The sequence below is a fragment of the Podospora pseudopauciseta genome, chromosome 1 (assembly GCF_035222475.1).
Source record: "Podospora pseudopauciseta strain CBS 411.78 chromosome 1, whole genome shotgun sequence".
Lineage (NCBI taxonomy): Eukaryota > Fungi > Ascomycota > Sordariomycetes > Sordariales > Podosporaceae > Podospora > Podospora pseudopauciseta.
In genome coordinates, this window is record NC_085892.1 from 656,917 (window position 1) to 676,110 (window position 19,194).

The following is a 19,194-nucleotide window of genomic DNA, read 5'->3' on the forward strand; positions in this document are numbered from 1 at the left end:
TGTGAATGAGGCACCGGGTTTGTTGCTGCCAGGAACTTTTGGTGGCCCTCTGTAGGGCGCCAAGAACATCTTCGGGATAGTCGTCTCCTCTAGTTGCGGTCAAGGTGTTAAGAAAGACCAAGACTCCCTCAACGGAAGTTGTAAAATCTTGAAACTGGATATGGGGTTTGTCCCGGTGATCTTTGTACCCAACCACAGCAATACGTAAGGTGGTTTCGTCAAAGAATAATCTTTTGACCTCAGCTACGGTACTCTTGATTTGTTGTTTGACGGCATCGAGATATGCTTTCAAAGGATGTGTGGTATCGACGAGAAATAGCAGGTCGGTTCAGCAGGCTGCCTTGAAGATCCCCTTCGCGTTGCGTGGTGGTAATGCAGCGTTTGCTGTGTCCACCGCTTCCAGGAACTGACGTATCCGAACCGTAGAGCTGACGGCAGAGCCCTCCACAGACGACCCAACTCTAACAAAGCTCATCTCCGAAGGTGTTGATATCACAGATTCCGAGGGAGTTAAAATTACAGATTGAGTAGGAGTCGACCTGTCAGATTGCAAAGATAGTTTACTTCTCGTAGGCACAGAACGCAAAAAAGCATTGACGATGGCAGTTATTTCAGCGCGCGAGGCTCTGGAGCGAGAGATGGACTTCATGATTGCTAGAGACTACTGTACGGTTGCCGGAGAGAACGTCTGAGAAGGGGAGTATCGCCTTGCTTATATATGTGTATTAGCGGGCAAAAATTTCGAGTGAGATAATCACTTTGTGTTTAACTGCTGTCATCTCCTTTGATAGGTGTTCAGGAAATCTTTAAACGCCACTTTAAAGGGGAATGTTGTGGAGTCGGTTGGATGGTGAAAGAACCGGTCGAACTTTGGGGTCTATTTACACGTAATAGCCATTACCCATTACCCACAACTACCATCACACAGGTGTGTACTTCTCGCTGCGGAATGGTGGAGCGGTGCCTAATACAGCTGAGACAGACCATGTGAGAGATGTGGTAACAGCCTCCGGTGGGTGGCCGTTTGCTCCGGTCAAGCCCCAGGTTACGAGAGGAATGAGTGAACAAAAAGACTTAGTGTGCTGACACCCCCCAATCACAACCTCCAATTACGAAGTTTAAAGGGCAGATGGTGGAGGTGAAAGATCCCAACCGAGCCAAAATTCCTCAACAGTTCCGTAGGTACTCTTAGCTCATGATATTCTGCAGCCGGGCCAAAAAGACACATCTCGGATGGTGGGATTCAAATGGGATAGTAAGTCATACACAACAGGTAGTCGTCGGTGATCAGACTCGCAGAGCAACACTCAAAATCCACCCGATGCTTGAGGCGAATGAAAGACTCAGATTGCCTTACTATCATATCAACCTAGCTGGGCAACAGCTGGCCCAGAATCCAGCCACACCGTCGCACATGCCATCTGAAAACCGGAACAGCAACCCCAATCATCCCCAAATATCTGACGCCGAAAAGCCTCGACCCATTTTACAACGTTTAACGGCATCAAAACACCCCCAGACGCCCTTGACTCCCCCCACCAACCCTTCGATGATAACTCCTCAAGCCTATCTACGTCCCCCACGCACTCGTATCCTCTGCATTCGGATAAAAAAACGCCACCACGCTGATGATAACGTAAGTCGCCAGCAGCAGAGCCCCTTCAAGGTAATTACTCCTCCCATCCAACACCAAAAAGTTAGTGATAAACGCCGAGACAAACAAGCAAACGGTCTCAAAGAGCGTAAAATACAACGTCATAGGTTTGTCCATGATCCAGCCGATAATCACAATCAGCGGCGTGATGAAGAGGGCGATCTGAATCGAGCTGCCCACGGCTACGCCGATGGCCAAATCCATCTTGTTCTTCATGGCAACGGTGATAGCAGTGACGTGCTCGGCTGCGTTGCCAACGATGGGCAGAATAATGAGACCAATGAAGATTTCGCCGATGCTGCTGGTCTTGACAAGACCGTTGATTGAGTCGACCATGAACTCGGCACAAACAGCTACAAGAGCGGTCGATACGAGCAGCAAGATGACTGCGCTCCGACGGGAGAGCTCTTCAGCATTTTCCTCGGCATCAGCCACAGCGCCGTTCGGGACGGCGGCCAGAGGAATCTGAGAGGGCATCATCGCGCCGGGAGGGCGGCCGAACTGGTTTAGGCGGTCGGGCAGCGAGTTCGTACGACGAATTCCATAACGAACACGAGGCACTGGACCAGAGGGTACGGCCGGCATCGAGAAATCAATGGGGCTGGTAAATACTGTGGGCGCAAGGCTGCGAGCGACAGGTCGCAGTGTCCCACGAAGTCCCTGGAACGGACTGCTTCGGGTCTGAACAACTTCACTCATGCCCTCAACATTCGGGGTCAATTGTGACATGGCGAAATCGACTCTCCGAGGCTCGCCAGGTGAGAGGGGAGCCTTGATCCCAACAGCTGCTTCCTCGTCAATGGGTTGGTCCATGAATTCTTGGGAGCCGTTTCTCCGTGACTTGCGGTGCTTGTGATGTTTGCGATGCTTCTTGTGTCTCCGGTAACGATCACGCTTCCTGTGACGAGGTGGCTTTTCTTCTTCAATGGCATCCTCGTGCGCCTCAAAGACCCCGGTTCCAGCCTTGGAAATACGGTTCCTTGCGGTCTCTTCAGAAGGCTGTCCCTCGCTCGTAGTACCGAAAGAGGGACTTCTAGTAGGGGTTCGCGTGCGAGTAGTGCTGTGGCCTTCACTCGTGTCGACTGAAATGATGCTGGACTTGCGATGGCGCTTGATAGCTCGTCTCATTCTCTTGCCAACAGTTTCTCGTGATGAATCAGAGTCAGAAGAATCTGAGTCACTCGACGAGCTGCTCTCTGAACTTGACGAGTCCAGCCAGTTGGCGACCGGTCCAGGTGTTGCCTCCTCATCAATGATGTGCTGTGGGGTCGACTCGTACATGTATGAATGTGACAGAAGCTGAAAGAGGAGATATATTATATACACCAACAGAAGAATCTACGATGATTAGTCTCGATGGCGACCAAATCCCCAACGGCTCTACTTACCACACTAGTACCACGGCTGATCTTGAGAGATTGGGCATCTGCTAGGTTCGAGTCGTTAAACGAAGCATGGAATGCAGTCTGTACACAATCAGTATGTGTCCACAAACCTTTCTGGCAATTCCACACTTACTGGCAACACCAAGCTGATCACACTCAAACTCAATAGACAAGCACTCATCTGGGTGACGGTGCTGTTGTAGATCTGTTCCCGGAAGCGAAGACCGCCAAGGAAGAACGACATGCCCAGAATCAGTAACAAGTTGGCCAAGATAGACCCAAGAAGAGAGGCCTGAACGATACGGAATTCATCCTGTTTTTGGTTAGAAATGTGCCAAACCGGCTGCACGGTAACACGTACCTTGACCAAAGCAATGCTGTTCAACGATGAAGGTAATTAGCAATAACGTGAACACAGATTGAGGCAAAGTTCAGGAGGTTGGTGCCGCCAGGCTTGCATCACTAAACAGGGGTTAAAGTACATACATGCTGTGCATCGTGTTAGTGAACCCTTTGATAACTAGCTGACAGGCACGCCAAGACATGTATGACTTACAAGATGATCAGCTCTACCGCATTACCAAAAGTAATGTTAAGCAATGCGCCAAGGGAGTCGCCGAGCTTGCGCGCTACGGCTTCGGTAGCAAAGCTCAAGAGACCAGCAAGAGGTATGATGGCGACGGCATTCATGCCAAAAATGATGCCCGGAGAAATGCCCGGGACTTGCTCGACGGCGATGCCGATGGGGACAAAAACCAGCAAAAGGTTCAGTTTGGAATGGAACAAGACAAATTTGATAGTGCGCAGTATCCTACTGGGGATGCTGTCCTCAATTCCAGGTTCCCGCTGTGGTTGAGAGTCTTCGTGTGGGTGTTTCCCATCACCCGCTTCGCCTAGGACAGGCCCCGGTTTGTCGGGCTGCGATGATGTACCGGGCATGGGCGTGCCGCAACAACCATCTTCTGTCGTGTCGGCACCACCAGGGGCCGGCGGCGTTGGCATGGTGCCGCCGGGGCTGGCAGACATGGCTGATGCTCCATGCTGGCTGTTGGACTGTGTGGGCTCCAGGGTGGATGGATTGCTGATGGGAATCTGGTTTGAATTGATCTGTTTGGAAGGATGATTCGCAGGTTTGATTCTTATCCACGAGTTAATTCTATCCGTGTACCGAGATTTATCAGAGGTGGGTTCCTTCATCGAGGAAGGTGGGTGTTGAAGAATGATACGAAGTATCAAGGTATTTTTAAGTTCGACGGATCGATTAGGAAGATGGAAGTGGCAGGGAAATGGCTGTCAGCCTTGATGGGAAACTTGTTGAAGTACGCAAGTAATAGCAGAAAGGAGAGAGTGGCATGTGGCGGGCCACGTCCTGCAAAAACGTTGGAGGGGGGACAATGGGGGTCCAGTTGGGATGGCCCTGCCAAGGGCACGGGTGATCGGCAAGCCCTGCCACTCCCGCTTTGGCCTTAGCTCAAGCTCCCCAGAAAAACAAGCTTCGGGCCCACCCTCCTACGTCATCTCGCTCTTTATTTTGTAGCGACCTCTAGAACCTCGTACTTCTCGAGAGAATGTCTCACAGTAAACAGCAATCTACGAGGAAACAAAGGCCCCGGGAACCCGCCTAGTGAATTTCAACACTTCAAATATGCAAAACAAAAACAAAAAAACAAAGTCGATAAAATCAGCCCGAAGCATCACAAGGTGGGTTTCCTTCCTGTACGCCAGTCATCTGAACACACGCAATACGTATACAAGCGGCAACACCAATGTTGACAGGGCAGCTGACAGAGTGCAGTTGAGAGAGTGGGAAGGTAGCCAACAGTAATGAGACGACACACGTCAATGCAACTTGTCTATGTGATGCTTTCTGCAAAACAAATAAGTTTATAAACTAAATCTGTGTACAAAAATAAAGCCACTTCGGCAGTTGGAGTGGCGCCAAGAAGGCCAAGCAGGAACCAGAAAGCTTGACCGCACCGCTCTCGACCTCCGAAATCTTCTGAGGCCAGCAACATCTCGATGAGATGAGTGCTGAGCGTCAAACCTCCCGCCATGACATAAGCTAGCGAAACATGGAGTGATGTCATTCTCACTCCCATCTTATTCAGAGCGTGAACTCGGAATTGCGCTCTGTATTTCTGAATAAACAACATCTACAACCACGTGGCTTCTTTCTCTGCTTTTGCTTATTCATTGGGCCTTGCCACCTCCCATCTTTGACGAGTTTCATCAGCTTCGCAAATGTCCACTCGGCGGCGACCATAAAACCGAAACGAGCCAACTGGGTTCTTCCATTTGCTATCCATTGGCGACCAGAAATCCCCAAGCTGGTACCATCTGGTTATCTTGACGGTGCAGCTCTCGCTGAGAATAGATCCTTCTGATGACTGTGTGGGGTCGGAATCATCCGCATATGCAATCTCCACCTGGAAATCAGTGAAGCAGATGGGACACGATGTGGTATTGCGATCAGCACCTGAAAATGGCGGGAATGGGATAATCCAAACGCTTTCCAGTAACGGTCGATCGGGTCGAGTACTCGCATATGAGATGGCACGGACGAATATCATATCTGCTCTCCATCACACGCATGAAAAGCCTCATTTCTCTTTCGTTCCCATACTTCGTCGATTGCGTTAAAATGCTTGTACCCTTTACGTAAAGCTCATCGTTGATGATCTTTGCTTCCCATGCCTGGGTTTCTTCGATCCTGTGTGGTCTGTGCAGCACTCCCGACACATTGGTTACCTCGAGGTTCAAGACCTTCACATCCGGCACATGCGACTTGCCATAGAAGTGACGATTCATAACGAGCCGATTCAAGTTGGAATTCAGATTAGATCCACCCAGAGACCATAAACCAAAGGTCGTCAAAGAAACCTGACCGAACGGTGACATATATCTGATATCAGGCCGGTTGGAAATTGGGCAATAGTTAGGAGTCTTCCAGTCATACCCCCATCGGTGGGGCCTCATGCAGACAAAACACAGCTTGAGGGGAGGACAATCTTGTTCAATCCGTCCTAGAAGCGTAATTCTAGCTTCGCCGGTCAAAAGCTCTGCGGGTGACTGTGGGAGGTAACTGCAATAAAAATACTGGCAGGTCAAGACGAATGAGACGACGGATTCAGGAGGGATATTCTCTAGAATCATGTAGATGAGTTCTGCGGGTAGTTCAAAACCGGGCGGAGACACCAGGGTTTGCCCTCTCCATAGGCGTGACAGATGAAGCCGTCGAAAGGAAGTGGCCGGGGCTATGATGAATCCAAGCAACCACTGCAGGTGGGTGAAGAGAATGTCCAGAGAGTGAATGTGGTGCAAAAAACTGTTCATAGGGGCCAAGGCGTTATCAGTGCAAATAGGATGGCCCTAAAGAAGCCACAAAGCCCTTGTTTCTATCAAAGTTTCACTGAGCAAATGCTTATTTCAAGATCACGCGGAGTGCTGCCAGCTGCCATCTCCTCGAGGGCGAAATTCCCAAGCTGCCAATGCAGGTATGCATAAGTTGGTGGTGATAGCCCCAAGAACGATGCCTCATCCAACAAGACGAAAGCCTGCGGTCTAATCTATTCTAGATATTGTTTTCTGCCGTAACCTAACAAGAATGAGCATCTAACCTTTTCCCGGGCTTTCAAGTACCACTTCGATATGTTCCAACAAGGTATACACATCTCAGATTCTAAGGTACGTGCCAAAAGACATTAAAGACACCTTCAGCATTCTTGTTAATACCTCATCGAAACCGATAGAGACCCATCTAGAGATTTCATGGACGCATCTCCAAGTATCTGTTTGCGGTTTGTTCTCTAGAAACGGCCATGATCTGTCATGGCAATAGACACGGACGAACTGAGAATCCAGATTCTACGCCAGAACACCTTGACTTCACTTCGGTGTCCCGATCTCTAGCATGCACATAAATGAATCGTCGCAAGTATATATGCTCAACCATAGGTAGAGAAGATTTCTTATACACGCTCTGAAAAGTGGTATCCATCCCCTCTCCATCCATCTACCCACATAAACGCCTCTACTCCCCCTTCTTCTCCCTTTCATCCCCCGTAACCCCCCCAACAGCAGCATTACTCCCCCCCACCACCACATTCCTCAGATTCCCAAAACTTAACACCTCACTAATCCTCCCCGTCCCCGCCATCAGCATGACCAACCTCTCCACTCCACACCCCCAACCCCCTGTCGGCGGCAGCCCGCTCGCCAGCGCATAGCAAAAACTCTCATCCACCTCCACCTTCTGCCCCACCTCCACATCCTTCTGCCTGATCTGCTCCGCAAACTTCTCCCTCTGGGCAAACGGATCGTTCTCCTCCTCGTACATGTTCGCCAGCTCCTTCCCCTTGACAAACAGCTCAGTCCTTGCCGAGACGTGCTGGTTCGTTCTGGGGCAGAGGAAGGATTTGGAAAGGGGGGACATGACGACGGGGTGGTGGGTGATGAACAAGGGGGTGGTGAGGGACAGGGGTTCAATGTACCGCTCGGCCAGCTTGTCGAGGAGTTTGGGGAGGGGGAAGTGGTCTTGGCCCTCAAAAGGGGGGACCGAGTTTGAGTTGAGAAGCGACAAAAGGTCCGAGTGGGCGGAGTTGGTGGTCAAGTCGGGGAAGGTGAACCCCAACTTGTCTTGGAGGGTGGGGATGAATTCTGCTTGTTGAAAGGGTTGTTGGTAGATGGACAGGTCGGAGATTTCGGGGAGTGAGGACAAGGTGCCATTGGAGATGAGCTTAGCGCAGTGCTCGGCAACGCCGCGGATGAGATCTTGGGTGATGGTGATGAGGTCCTGGAGGTTTGCGTAGGCGTGGTAGAACTCGCAGATGGTGAACTCTGGGTTGTGGGTTTGGTCGATGCCCTCGTTGCGGAACGCCGGGCCGAGCTCAAACACGCGGTCTACACCTCCGACGACGAGACGCTTGAGCCACAACTCAGGGGCAATACGGAGAGTGACATCTTTGCTCACTGCTTCAGCATGCATGGTGAATGGCCTGGCCACGGCACCGCCAGCATTGCCAGAGAGGATAGGAGTCTGAAACTCAAGGAAGTTGCGCTCATGAAAGAAGTCTCGGAGATAGCGAGTGATGTAAGACCGCAGACGAAGGGTATCTACGGTTCTACGGTTGGCCAGCATGTCAATATGACGATGCAGGGTATCTTCAACCTTCTCCGGCCGGGGCACCAAGCTCGGCGTCAAAATTTCAGGAAGTTGGGTGGCTTGGATGGAGAGCTCGCCTGTCTTGGTTCGCGTGGCCTTGCCCGTGACAGCTATTCAATGGCAACACAACAGGCGTCAGCATGCATGGCCACGCTTTCTACCCAAGATGGATATACACAGTTCACGAAGATGGGACGCACAAATGATATCACCCCTGTTCAGCAACCGGGCTAAATTCTTCAAACCAGAACCAGTCGTACCATCGACCAGCTTCCCCAGGTTACATAGTCCTTGAACATTCTCAAACTCGCTCCTCACATCAATAAAGACGAGCTTCGACCCGGCACGACGGACAGACTCGACCCGTCCTCGCAAGGTGACCTCCTCTTCCGCCACAACGCCCTGCTGAATGTCCTGATACTTGGCCCGGAAGTCGGGAACGCGCATAATCTCACCACCATCATTTCGGATACGGGGATACTTGAGGACACCAGCTTGCTCCAGTTCCTGCTGCCGAGCAAGGTGGAAGGAGCAACGCTGCGACAGCTGAGCGCGGCGGAGGTGCGGGAACGCCGCCGCGTGAGGGACTGGTACCCGGGCGTACGGCCGCAGGAACTGGAGACTCGGTGATGGTCTCATCGCATCATTTCTATTGAGTGTCTGTCAGCTGTTGTCCTGACAAGAAAATCCAGACAGAAGACAGGTAACAGTGGAAGAATGTCAGAAAATTGGCATTTGTGATCAACCACGCCGAAGCGTGTCAGTCGCAACGGTTCTAAGGTTTATGCAGGTTCATCATATTGCTATAAAATCCAAGAGGCAGAAAAAATCCATACTTACAATTTACCTGTTTCACACCAACAAACCGGGAACTCTGCTTGTTCCAAACGACGCTGATGTTGTTGTCCAAAAGCAAAAGGAAAAGACCGCTTCCTCAAAAATATTTTTGGAGCTCCCATGGTTTTAACACATGCCGCACCCCTCCACCAGAGCTGAGCTCTAACCAATCACCTCTCTCTCTGATAGGAACCCTCCACGCTTATCTAAAGAACCAACTCTTGGCATGACGAAGTGTTGGAACCCGCAAGCCAGCAGCCGCATCGGTTTTTTTGTTTGCCAGAAACCAACATCCATGCAAGCCTCTTGAACCCTCCTCTTTTGACATTCCCATATCGCGATACCATCAACCGACCCCTTCTCCTTCTTAACCCCATCACAACCAACCCCCAAATACCACCCAAAATGTTCGGATTCGGCCAACCCAAGCTCTCCTCCGAGGAGAAGATCGCCGCCGTCGAGAACGAGATCAAGGTCATGACCGAGATGCAGACCCGGTATTTACCAGCCCCCCCTAGTATTTCCCCATCCCCCCCTTTTACTGACCATGTTTCTGCATATAGCATGGCCAAGATCTGCTCCCAAAAATGCCTCGACTCTACATACCGGGAAGGCGAGCTCTCCAAGGGCGAGGCCTCGTGCCTCGACCGGTGCAGTGCCAAGTTCTTCGAGGCGCACACCACCATCTCGGAGCAACTCCAAAAGGAGCAGGCCGCCAAGGGTGGCATGATGGGGCGGTAAATAGTAGGAGAAGGAAAAGGGAGCTTGTAAGAGTATGGAGGTCGTCGACAGCATAAAAATATTTGGCGAGGGGGATTAGAGCTTATGGGAATGGGATACCACTTATGAATGCCGTTTCAATGGGGAGAGCAGGATTCTCGTAAACGTGGGAGTGTACATTATGACCGAATGGATGGATTACTAGGGGTTGGTTGGGTCCGGCGTGTCCAGATTATAGAGGGGTTCTTGCGCTGTTGCTTTTCAATAATGACATCGCTTCTCTGTCTGTTTGGTTTCTGCAAAGGTTTCCTCTGATGAATTTCAATGGATGCTAGGTATGCTATCGAGGGTTCAAACCTTTCCCCATAAACGCCGTTTCAGTGGCTCAATGCTGTGCTCCCAAACTCCTGGCTGCCTGTCCAAAAAAGACATTTATACAAGTCATCCCAAAATTCGACACTCCCCAAATACCCTTGTCCCATCACCTGGACCTTGCTCTAGTGATATTCGGCCCCGAACCAATACCCGTCAGCGTTCGAACAAGATAATGCGCCCAACTCTCCGTTTCCAATGCAGCCTTGAGCTCTTCCGCCCTGCGCTCAAGATCCTCGACCTGCGCTTCAAACTGCGCCACCCCATCCTCAACCTCATTCACCTTCCCGACCAGCGCGCTAATCTCATATTCGAGCTTGGCAACCAAGACCTCAACGTCCTTGACGGCTTCAGTCAGGCGTCCCCTCTCTTCTGCCACCAGCTCCCCACTGCTATGCCTTATTCGTGCGTAGGCCTCGCTGACGGCATGATAGAGAGCTTGAAGTTCCGCCTGCTGAGCGCCATACGTTGTATTCAAAATGTCAACTCCTGACAGTTTTCCTGTAACCCAATTGGCGAGGTCTTTCTGTATTTCTTGGAGCCGGTGGTATAAGCTGTAAGCCAGCTCCGCTTGAGACTGCAAAAATGCCTTCGTTGCTGGGTCCATGCCAGCGTCCGATGGGGACAGATCGGCCAGGCTGATGATCTCGTGCCAACCAAGAACAGCCTCTTCAGCTTCGCTAAAAGACAAACGGCGGGGATAACGGGCGTCATTTAGTGGCCGTTGTAGAGCCTCAATGGTTGTGAAGCTGTGTCTTCGCTGAAGGAATGATAATGGCAGATCTGAGCTCCCTTGAGCACCGAGAAATTGCTGGGGCTGAGCGTCCAAATCACCTGCCTCTGAAGCCGCGGCCGAAAATGTATTCTCTAGTACATCTTTGCGTATCTCGGCTAGCGCTTCTTTTTCCTCTGCTGCTCTGAGCAGTTCTTGGGATGATGTCGACTCAGCCCTAACACCTGTAGGATGCGTCTCACTCCCTTCTGCACTGCCGTTCAAAGCAGATGGCCCTGTTTCGCCAAAATCTCGTTCCTTTGGAGCCCCGTTCGCATACTCCTCCGGTTTGACCTTCCAGCTGAATGCTTTGCCAACTGCAACCGGGCTCGTCACCGCGGTAGACGAGTGAGCTAACGTCGCTATACTGGGGCTGGAATATCCACTGATGGCCGTGTCCGGGCTTTCGTCCTTGGAGGGCCTGCTGGCATGGCCCCTCAAACCACCTCCAACAGCATCTCTGATTCGACCCAAACCTGATCGAGCATCGCTCACTTTTCCAGCAACACCCTTGAAAATTCCCTTTCGTAGAGCATCCCTGTCGCCGGGATTGTGACTTTCGGCTGTGATGGGGGCTGAGTTTGTAACAGGAGGTGGTGCGTATATGGCGGGGGAATCTTCCCTCTTCTTGGCCTCTAGCTCATCCTCCACTGGCGCAGACTGAGTTCTTCTGCTTCCAGACTGAGGTACAATAGTTTCCTCTCGTAATTCTTTGCCAAATGCAGAGCCCGGAGCAGTCTCTTGCTGTGTTCTCCTTGGCTTTCCATGCCAAAGCCATTTTGGTCTTTCACCGTAGGCCAAGTTGATGAATTTTCCCAAGTCGACCGTCTCGATATCACCAATATTGGCTTTATCTTTGCCTCCCACCATGCCAATGACAAGCTCGCCGCGTTTGCCACCAATTTCAGCGACCGTAGATTTGACCGCCCTGTGAACACCCCAACCACCATCTCCCGCGGCTGCCTTGGCTGTGGCACTGTGCAGCTTGAGCAACGTCTGGCGGTCTAGACGTCTTGTCCTCTCTATCTTGACAGATTTTTGAAAGGTCCCAATGCCCTTTTTGGTGCTTTCAAGGTCAAAAACATCCTTGGCCACTGGTGCGCCAGAGTAACTGAGCCGATTCCTCGCTCCCATCAGCGTGCCGAGCATCGCTGCCACTGTTGTAGGACCCAAAATGCCGTCTGTCGGTTCGGTGTTGAAGTACTCGGAGCCAATCTCGGTCCACCAATTGTTGATTGCGGTCTCCGTCACGTCACAGAGTAGCCCATCCACGTATTCCGCATCCAGCATGCCAAAGATGTGAAGTGCCATCTGGCACATCCTAACCAGCTCCAGAACGGCCTGAGCAAAAGGTATCTTCTCGTTCGTTTTGTATAGTTGCAGAAATTTGGCCTGCGTAGCGGGTGTTGGATCTGTGAGGTTGAGTCCTGATCTCCCTGAGCAACCTAGCCGCTTGAGATTCTCGTTCACAATGAACACTTGGCGATGCTTCTGAATGTCTCCGTCGGGCACCGCAATCACAGTAAGGGCGGAAGGAAAGCTACTGAGGTTGGTGACCATGAGCTCTCCAATGTCTGTTTCCTTTGGCCGGGCATGGTAGTGTTGGATAGCGCTAAAGTATAAGCGTAATCTCGGCGACCAATCCTTCTCTTCTCCTGGTATCTCCAGAACCCCGACGACGACCGAGTGCTTTGGATCAGCTGTGTAGGTCGCAATGACGAGGGCGGGTGATTGGCGCGAGCAAGCCCATTGTTCGACGAGGTATAGTTCGTAACCAGGGAGGACATATTTGCGCGTAATAACTGTCACTGTTGGATCGCCTTCGAGAAATCTACAGGCGCAAGCAGAAGCAACACATCAGCAAGCAAGATCGTTAACAAGTGGTGGTTTGTGGAGCTCACTTGAAAGCTATAGGGTCCGGAAGCACGACTCGTCGGCGATTTGATGCAGGTGTAAGCGCAAGGGCAGCCTCCACTTTGGCGGCTGCGGCACCGTCTGGTGTCTCTGGCACCGCGGGCCTGGCATTCTTGTTTGAAGCTGTTCTCGCCAGCGTGATATCTTCTTCGCGATGTGCCCTGCCGTCGAGTGAGGCGGCAGGAGGAAAGGGTATCCGGATAGACATGGCGTGATACGGCGGTACGGCCGTTTTAAGATCAGGACCTAGGCGGCTTGTCACAGCTGGCACAACCGCCAATATCCATGTCAAACATGGAACCAGCACAAGCTACAAGAGCTCCATCGTGGGGCCGCCTGGGGCGGTGAGGCGTTCCTCCACCCCGGAGTTTGGTGGAGAGCTTCGGTATCTGTATGCAAGCAGCCGATCGTTTGGTGAGAATGGGGCTGGCGTTTTTGGTGTGTCGTTCAGTCAGGATAGGGGCGAAGTGGAATCGATTGCGTGTTGAGGGACTTGCAATGATTCGAGCGAGACCTCCTGGCTGTAGAGTTGGTGATACCTTCTCTTCTCCGTCGCTGGCATGTGATATCCGTAGAAACGAGGCAACCAAACTTGCAACTGAGACCAGCTGAGACCTTGCTGCTTGCAGTGTTCCAGCTTTTGAATGCTGTTCCCGAGAGGCCAAGAAGGGAAGTTCCAGGTTGCCAAACACACCCCACCACGCCTACCAACTGCACTCCCCTGCCTCGCTGTGGACAAAATAACTGGCACTGCAAAAGTACTGAACCGCTGTGCCTCAAAGGATATTTGATAGGTCTTGAGAATTGTTAATAGGCCTTAAAATCTAGTTTATAGACCTTAAGAAATAGCTAAAAGGCCTATTTTGTATTTTAAAAGGTGTAAATGGATCGTCATTGTACATATTGCTGACTTGCAGTGCCAGTTATATTGTCCACATAATGCCTGCCACTTCAGGTAGTTCCTGGCCACCACATAGCGCTCGGACCAGCACCGCCAGCGGGGTGGACGTCACCTGGGCGGGCAGCCCCAATCCATGGCTCACGCCACTGTAGCTGCATAGAGCGGGAAGGCGTTCAATGATTACAGATATGACGATTGATCTGGGTTATTTTATCCCGAACATCCACCGCCAGAAAGTCAACGATACACATTTCAGCCGCCTTTAGTACACCTTACAGTGCCTCAATCCTTTATCAATTTGAACAAGGGTCATAGTCTCCAGGTGACGCCGTATCGCTAACCGGACTTGCGGTCTTGTCATTCCCACCCGAATCAAGCAGACAGGCTTGCAACTGCAGCTGACAGAGCCAGAGCAAGCCATTCGCGGCGGCGGACGACCATGGCGTCTGAGAAGCCCAAGCTGGAGGCGCTCGAAGAAGAATATGCAAAGATCAACAAACTCCCTAGACTCACGAAAGCGGTGGAGCATGTCGACAAGATCATCGAGTTGCTCAGTGCTGCTCGTGAGCAGGTAGCTTCAGGTAAGCCGAGGTTCACGCTGGCAATGAGATATGGGCGAGGTAGGTATATATGCTCAGGTACTGAACAAGCACACCTCTAGCTCCCGAATCCCATACAGCCATCACCATCACAAAACTTCAGAATCCCGTGAAGAGCGCATTCGAGGCAGTAAACGATGGGCTTAAAGGGGCAGCTGCCGCCAATAAGAAGATGGGAAAGGCTCTGGATAAGTCCTTTCCTCTGAAGCCTCTCCCAACAGACCACGATGCCATGGCAGACCACATGTCTCTGATAAACAGGGCAATCGCCATGCACTTGCTTAGAGAAGGCCAGTTTAAAGTGGCGTCGACGTTCATCGATGAGGTTCAGTCAACGACGAAGCGAGAGAATCCGGAATATTTAGACGAGCGTATGGACGACGGCAACTACGACGAAGCTGCGTCGACAACGTCGAGCGAGGCCTACGACCTTTCATCCCTCCACTCACAAGAGCTTCAAGAGAGCTTTGCCGGGATGTACTACATTTTACAAGAGCTAAAAGCTAGGAACCTGATGCCTGCTATCACGTGGGCGAGGAAAAACTCGGTCGAGCTGGAGGCACGAGGGAGCAATCTTGAGTTTGAACTAAGCAGGCTGCAGTTTGTTTGGCTGTTCAAAGGGCCTTCCGTCAACGGACTACCCGATGACGAGAACAATGGCCAGCGGGGTGCTCTCCAGTATGCTCGGTCAAACTTTGGCCGTTTCCAAGCACGCCATCTCAACGAGATCAACCAGCTGGCATGCTCCATGGCATTTGCGCCCAACATCGCCGAGTCCCCGTACAGACAACTGTTTGCGATCGATACTGCCTTCAGTGATGTTGCTTCCTCATTTACCCGCGAGTTCTGCAGTCTGTTGGGCCTCTCGGCCGAGTCGCCACTCTACCTAGCCGCCACCGCAGGCGCGTTGGCTCTCCCACAGCTGATGAAGTACACGCAAAAGACTCTCGCCAAGGGTACAGAATGGACAACCTCCAACGAGATGGCCTTTGAGACACCGCTTCCCGAGAGTATGCTCTACCACAGTATTTTTGTCTGTCCAGTCTCGAAGGAACAAACGACAGACGCCAACCCACCCATGATGATACCCTGCGGACACGTTTTGGCCAAGGAGACGCTTCAGAAGCTGTGTAAGGGGGCCAGGTTCAAGTGTCCATACTGTCCGTCGGAAGGTATACTGAAGGACGCGCGGCAAATCATTCTCTAGGGCGATGGTGTAGTCAGAACAGCGATGATTGTTTTCATAGCGACAATGAATGTTTTTACAAAAACAAGTTCATGTTAATGTTTGTCGACAGTAGTACCCTCACCACAAAACAAATGGTAGACGAAAGTAGCTTAACCCATATTGTACTAAGAAACATGCCTTGAAGGATAATCATCAGGCCTTCGAAGATAGTTAATAGGCCTCTGAAGATATCCAAAAGGCCTATTGATTTACGTTTGAGGCATGGTTTATAGTATAATATCGGTTAACTTACCTCTATGCCGATTATTTGTAGTAGTTGAAAAAGGTGTCTACAAGTCATTGGAAACCTGGAAAGAATTTATTGAAAAAAAGCAAAAGAGTTGGGGTCTGCCTCCGATCTCGAACCCAGGCGTTGTGACCTTAATCCCTGTTAGGTGGGTATGGCTGCAGTTGGTATTTCAGGCATACCCTCATACCACTGGGCCATTCCACCCCTCCCCAGGCGTCCCCAGGTGGAAACTCTTCTCGAACTTGACCTTTATAACCCTCGGAGAGAAGAGCGAGCTAGGAAAGAGCAAAGGGCAGGAGGGTTAGGGAAGGAGATGCGGGAAGGGGCGAGAGGAAGGGGCGAGAGGAAGGGGCGAGAGGAAGGGGCGAGAGGAAGGGGCGAGAGGAAGGGGCGAGATGGAAGAAGCAAGAGGGAAGGAGCAAAGGAGCAGGGAAGGCACGAGGGAGAAGAGTAACTTAATTCCTGATGCCAGACCCAGCAATTCCCATCATCATGTCTCATAACTAAATATAGAACAAATCCCATCTCTAACCATTAACAAGAAATCAAAACTGTGTATGACCTGGCCCTAATATGTATGCTTAGAAACAACCCACAACGCCCTCAACAGCGCCACCGCACCACCCTGCGTCTCGACCGTCCTCCCCCGTCCACGGGTATTCGGATCATTGTTCCACAGCTCCTTCGACGGACCTGACGTCCGGGGCTCTCTCTTCTTCATGTCCTCCTTGCCCATCTGCATATAAACCGCCTTTTGCCTCTCCATTGACACGCCAGCAACAGCAGGTAGCCCCTCCTTCTCAGCCTCAACCGGCAACGTGATATTGGGGTTCGTCATCATCCAAACCTCATTGTGGGGTACCCCACGATTCCGATAATCATCCTCCCCGTGGTCCGGCGGTAGGACGTGAAGTTTCTCAAAATCATCCCAGCTCATCTTCAGCCCCTGCTCCCATGGAAATAGCCCAATCGTCCACCACATCCCGAATTTCCCATGCTCGTCTCGTGTGCCTAGAGCAGCAACAGCATTATGTCTCAACCAGGGCACATACTTCTTGCACTCGGCAAAGTGCTTCGTCCTGATCCGTACAAGGCCCTGTTGACTCATCCTAGACCCAGCACTAGGCATGATCTTGTCGAGAGAATTTGGCGAGCAAAATGTGGTAAAGTGATGCATCCAGATACCCTTGAATGTCTGGGCGTCTTGCGAGCAAGTTCCAAAAATATCACAGGCTTCCTCCAGCACACCCGCTCGACCAAGACCCTTCCAGCTTGGAAGCAAGTTGGCGTGATAATCATCCAGATTAGCCACAGGTCTGGCCCTCTCTAGATCCCAACCTGTAGCCCAAATCACGTCCTTGATGAGCTTGTGTCCAGAATTGAGGTACTCCTCACTGCCAGTAGCAACAAACAACCCCAACTGACCCGACAAAATCACACCCTGGTTGTACGTATACACCATCTCGTCCCTCTCGTCACACTCGGTATTGTTGCTCCCCTCGCTGTACCCCGAAATGTGAAAACCATCCGCATACAAGCCCTGGTGGTTAATCATCCCAGACGACTCCAACCACTCATACCCCAGCTGCGCTGTCCTGAAAAACATGGGATCATGCGGAGGCCAGTCTCTCTTGCCCAAGTCCCTTTTATCAAGCCCAGGTCTCACCATCATCTCCTCCCACGGACTTGTATTCTCATCCCCCGGGAAATGGAGATACATCCCAATACTCGCCGCAATCCAAAGCTCGTTGGTGATGGCATTCTTGTACGGACTCAACCTCGGATTCCACAGCATCCCTCCCCCGCACAGCTTCTGATCCCACCCTTTGCTCGAAAGCTCCCAGAATATCCTTGCCCTGTGGGCAAACGCCGGCGTCCACCTCTCCCCATGCCACCTCCCGTCTCCCAGCTCGTCAATGAACTGTATCGTTTCCAACCAGCCCAGCACAACCCAGAGCATGTCGTCGAACGCCTCCCCGCGCAGGGAGAAGACGTCCTGCCCAAAATAAAAGGCAATCAGTTCGCCAAAATACCGGCCGATAAAGTTGGCCAGGGGGGGGATGACGATATTAGGCTGGGATCTGGCCAGCTCAAAGTCCTCGGTTATGGTCCGCAGAGCTCCCGCGATGTGGGTGCCCATCACGGCTCTAGTCCAGTCGATGGCGTCGGGCCAGGTGCCAATCCAGTTTTCGAAGTAATGGTTTTGCATGACGTTTATAGAGGCGCAGAGGTCAGCAAAGAGCTGGGTGTCAGGTCGGCTTGCTCCTTGTATCGTCACTTGGGGGGATGTGGAGGAGAGGTTGAGGAGGGGGTCAGGTTGGAGTTTGACGGTGGCTGCTGCGTTGGCAGCCGACGCCAGGGCGACGACTGCTGTTTGGAGAAGCCTCATGCCCGGCTTTGGTGTATGATATGTTGCTAGAACATGTGATTATGTGACCTCCACCGGTGGGTGTGAAAAGATGGCAATGTGTGTGATTCTGGAAGTAAAATGAATGTCTCGTTCCCAGCCAGAGCCTCAAGCCTTCCAAGTATTACCACCACCACCGCAGCCAAGTTTCAGCCTCTCAACGCCAGTGGAGCTGAAAGTTGAGAAGTAAATACCCAGGGACTCAAGGTGTAAGTAGAGCGCATCGAAATCGAAGAAAAAAACAATGTCTGTCAACGAAACTGCTCTTTTACCGGCTCTGTCCTGCAATCTGCATCATTCCCACCATCTATATCCCACTCCCACCATTCCAGGACCCAATCGTTTTCAACAGCCCAAACCACAAAACCAAATTGTGGGAGCTCCCGCCCGTCCCGTGAAGTCTAGTTTTTCGTCCAAAGTTGAACTGAATGTGTGTCAGGCACCTCGATGGATCCCCAAATGAAAGGTCCCGCCTTGTTGGTGCTCGGTTTGATCTCGTTTCCCAAGCCACAATGAACCCCAGATCCAAGTCGGCGAGATCTAGGTAGTCGAGAACAATGGAGAAAGACGAACTCTTGGTAAAAAAAAGGGAGACAATAATGAAAGAAAAATGAGAGCAGAAAAGTTTGATCACGAGTCCGAAACGAACGGGACACACACACACACACACACACGACACCACCACACCCCAACAGCCAAGTTCAATGACACTTGCCAAGATGGAAGGAAGGCCTCAGGAAGGTACCCAAGACACGGAATGTTGCACAGAGAACACAACAGGAAAGTACCCGTCAAAACACCACTTTGGAAGAAAACGCCACAAGAAACAATGCTCACCCAAGCCACTGGGACCTGCCATCCAACTTTGTCAAAAAGTCGATGGGGGCACAATCACATAATGTGGTGAGGGGCAGCATGAGGGGGAAGGAACTGGGGGACGGGAGGCCGCACTGATGGTGGGGCTGTTGCGCTTTGCGGGGAGGTGGGCAAAACA

General features: G+C 51.6%; 6 protein-coding genes across 6 annotated transcripts; 2 read left to right on the forward strand and 4 right to left on the reverse strand.

The window, feature by feature from the left end:
* Window positions 1–1,306: 1,306 nt before the first annotated feature.
* On the reverse strand, window positions 1,307–4,645 carry QC763_101710 (uncharacterized protein). The gene is made up of 4 exons (XM_062906721.1): window positions 3,596–4,645; window positions 3,173–3,368; window positions 3,043–3,120; window positions 1,307–2,992 (listed from the first exon to the last, which is right to left on the reverse strand). Exons 1-4 carry the CDS (start codon window positions 4,234–4,236, stop codon window positions 1,571–1,573), a joined length of 2,337 nt encoding a protein of 778 aa, XP_062769600.1. The 5' UTR covers window positions 4,237–4,645; the 3' UTR covers window positions 1,307–1,570.
* Window positions 4,646–7,069: 2,424 nt separating this feature from the next.
* On the reverse strand, window positions 7,070–9,159 carry MSK1 (mitochondrial lysine-tRNA synthetase; the record flags this gene model as incomplete). Its single annotated transcript, XM_062906722.1, has 3 exons — window positions 7,070–8,310; window positions 8,401–8,849; window positions 9,041–9,159. The coding sequence occupies 3 exons, from the start codon at window positions 9,157–9,159 to the stop codon at window positions 7,070–7,072; spliced, it is 1,809 nt and encodes a 602-aa protein (XP_062769601.1).
* Window positions 9,056–10,001, forward strand: TIM10 (protein transporter tim10). Its single transcript, XM_062906723.1, has 2 exons — window positions 9,056–9,534; window positions 9,601–10,001. The coding sequence occupies exons 1-2, from the start codon at window positions 9,443–9,445 to the stop codon at window positions 9,776–9,778; spliced, it is 270 nt and encodes an 89-aa protein (XP_062769602.1). The 5' UTR covers window positions 9,056–9,442; the 3' UTR covers window positions 9,779–10,001.
* Window positions 10,002–10,238: 237 nt separating this feature from the next.
* On the reverse strand, window positions 10,239–13,692 carry QC763_101740 (uncharacterized protein; the record flags this gene model as incomplete). Its single annotated transcript, XM_062906724.1, has 2 exons — window positions 12,803–13,692; window positions 10,239–12,732 (listed from the first exon to the last, which is right to left on the reverse strand). Exons 1-2 carry the CDS (start codon window positions 13,021–13,023, stop codon window positions 10,239–10,241), a joined length of 2,715 nt encoding a protein of 904 aa, XP_062769603.1. The 5' UTR covers window positions 13,024–13,692.
* Window positions 13,658–15,662, forward strand: QC763_101750 (uncharacterized protein). Its single transcript, XM_062906725.1, has 2 exons — window positions 13,658–14,297; window positions 14,378–15,662. The coding sequence occupies exons 1-2, from the start codon at window positions 14,156–14,158 to the stop codon at window positions 15,520–15,522; spliced, it is 1,287 nt and encodes a 428-aa protein (XP_062769604.1). The 5' UTR covers window positions 13,658–14,155; the 3' UTR covers window positions 15,523–15,662.
* Window positions 15,663–16,361: 699 nt separating this feature from the next.
* Window positions 16,362–18,182, reverse strand: QC763_101760 (uncharacterized protein; the record flags this gene model as incomplete). Its single annotated transcript, XM_062906726.1, has 1 exon — window positions 16,362–18,182. One exon carries the CDS (start codon window positions 18,180–18,182, stop codon window positions 16,362–16,364), a length of 1,821 nt encoding a protein of 606 aa, XP_062769605.1.
* Between the last annotated feature and the right edge of the window lie 1,012 nt (window positions 18,183–19,194).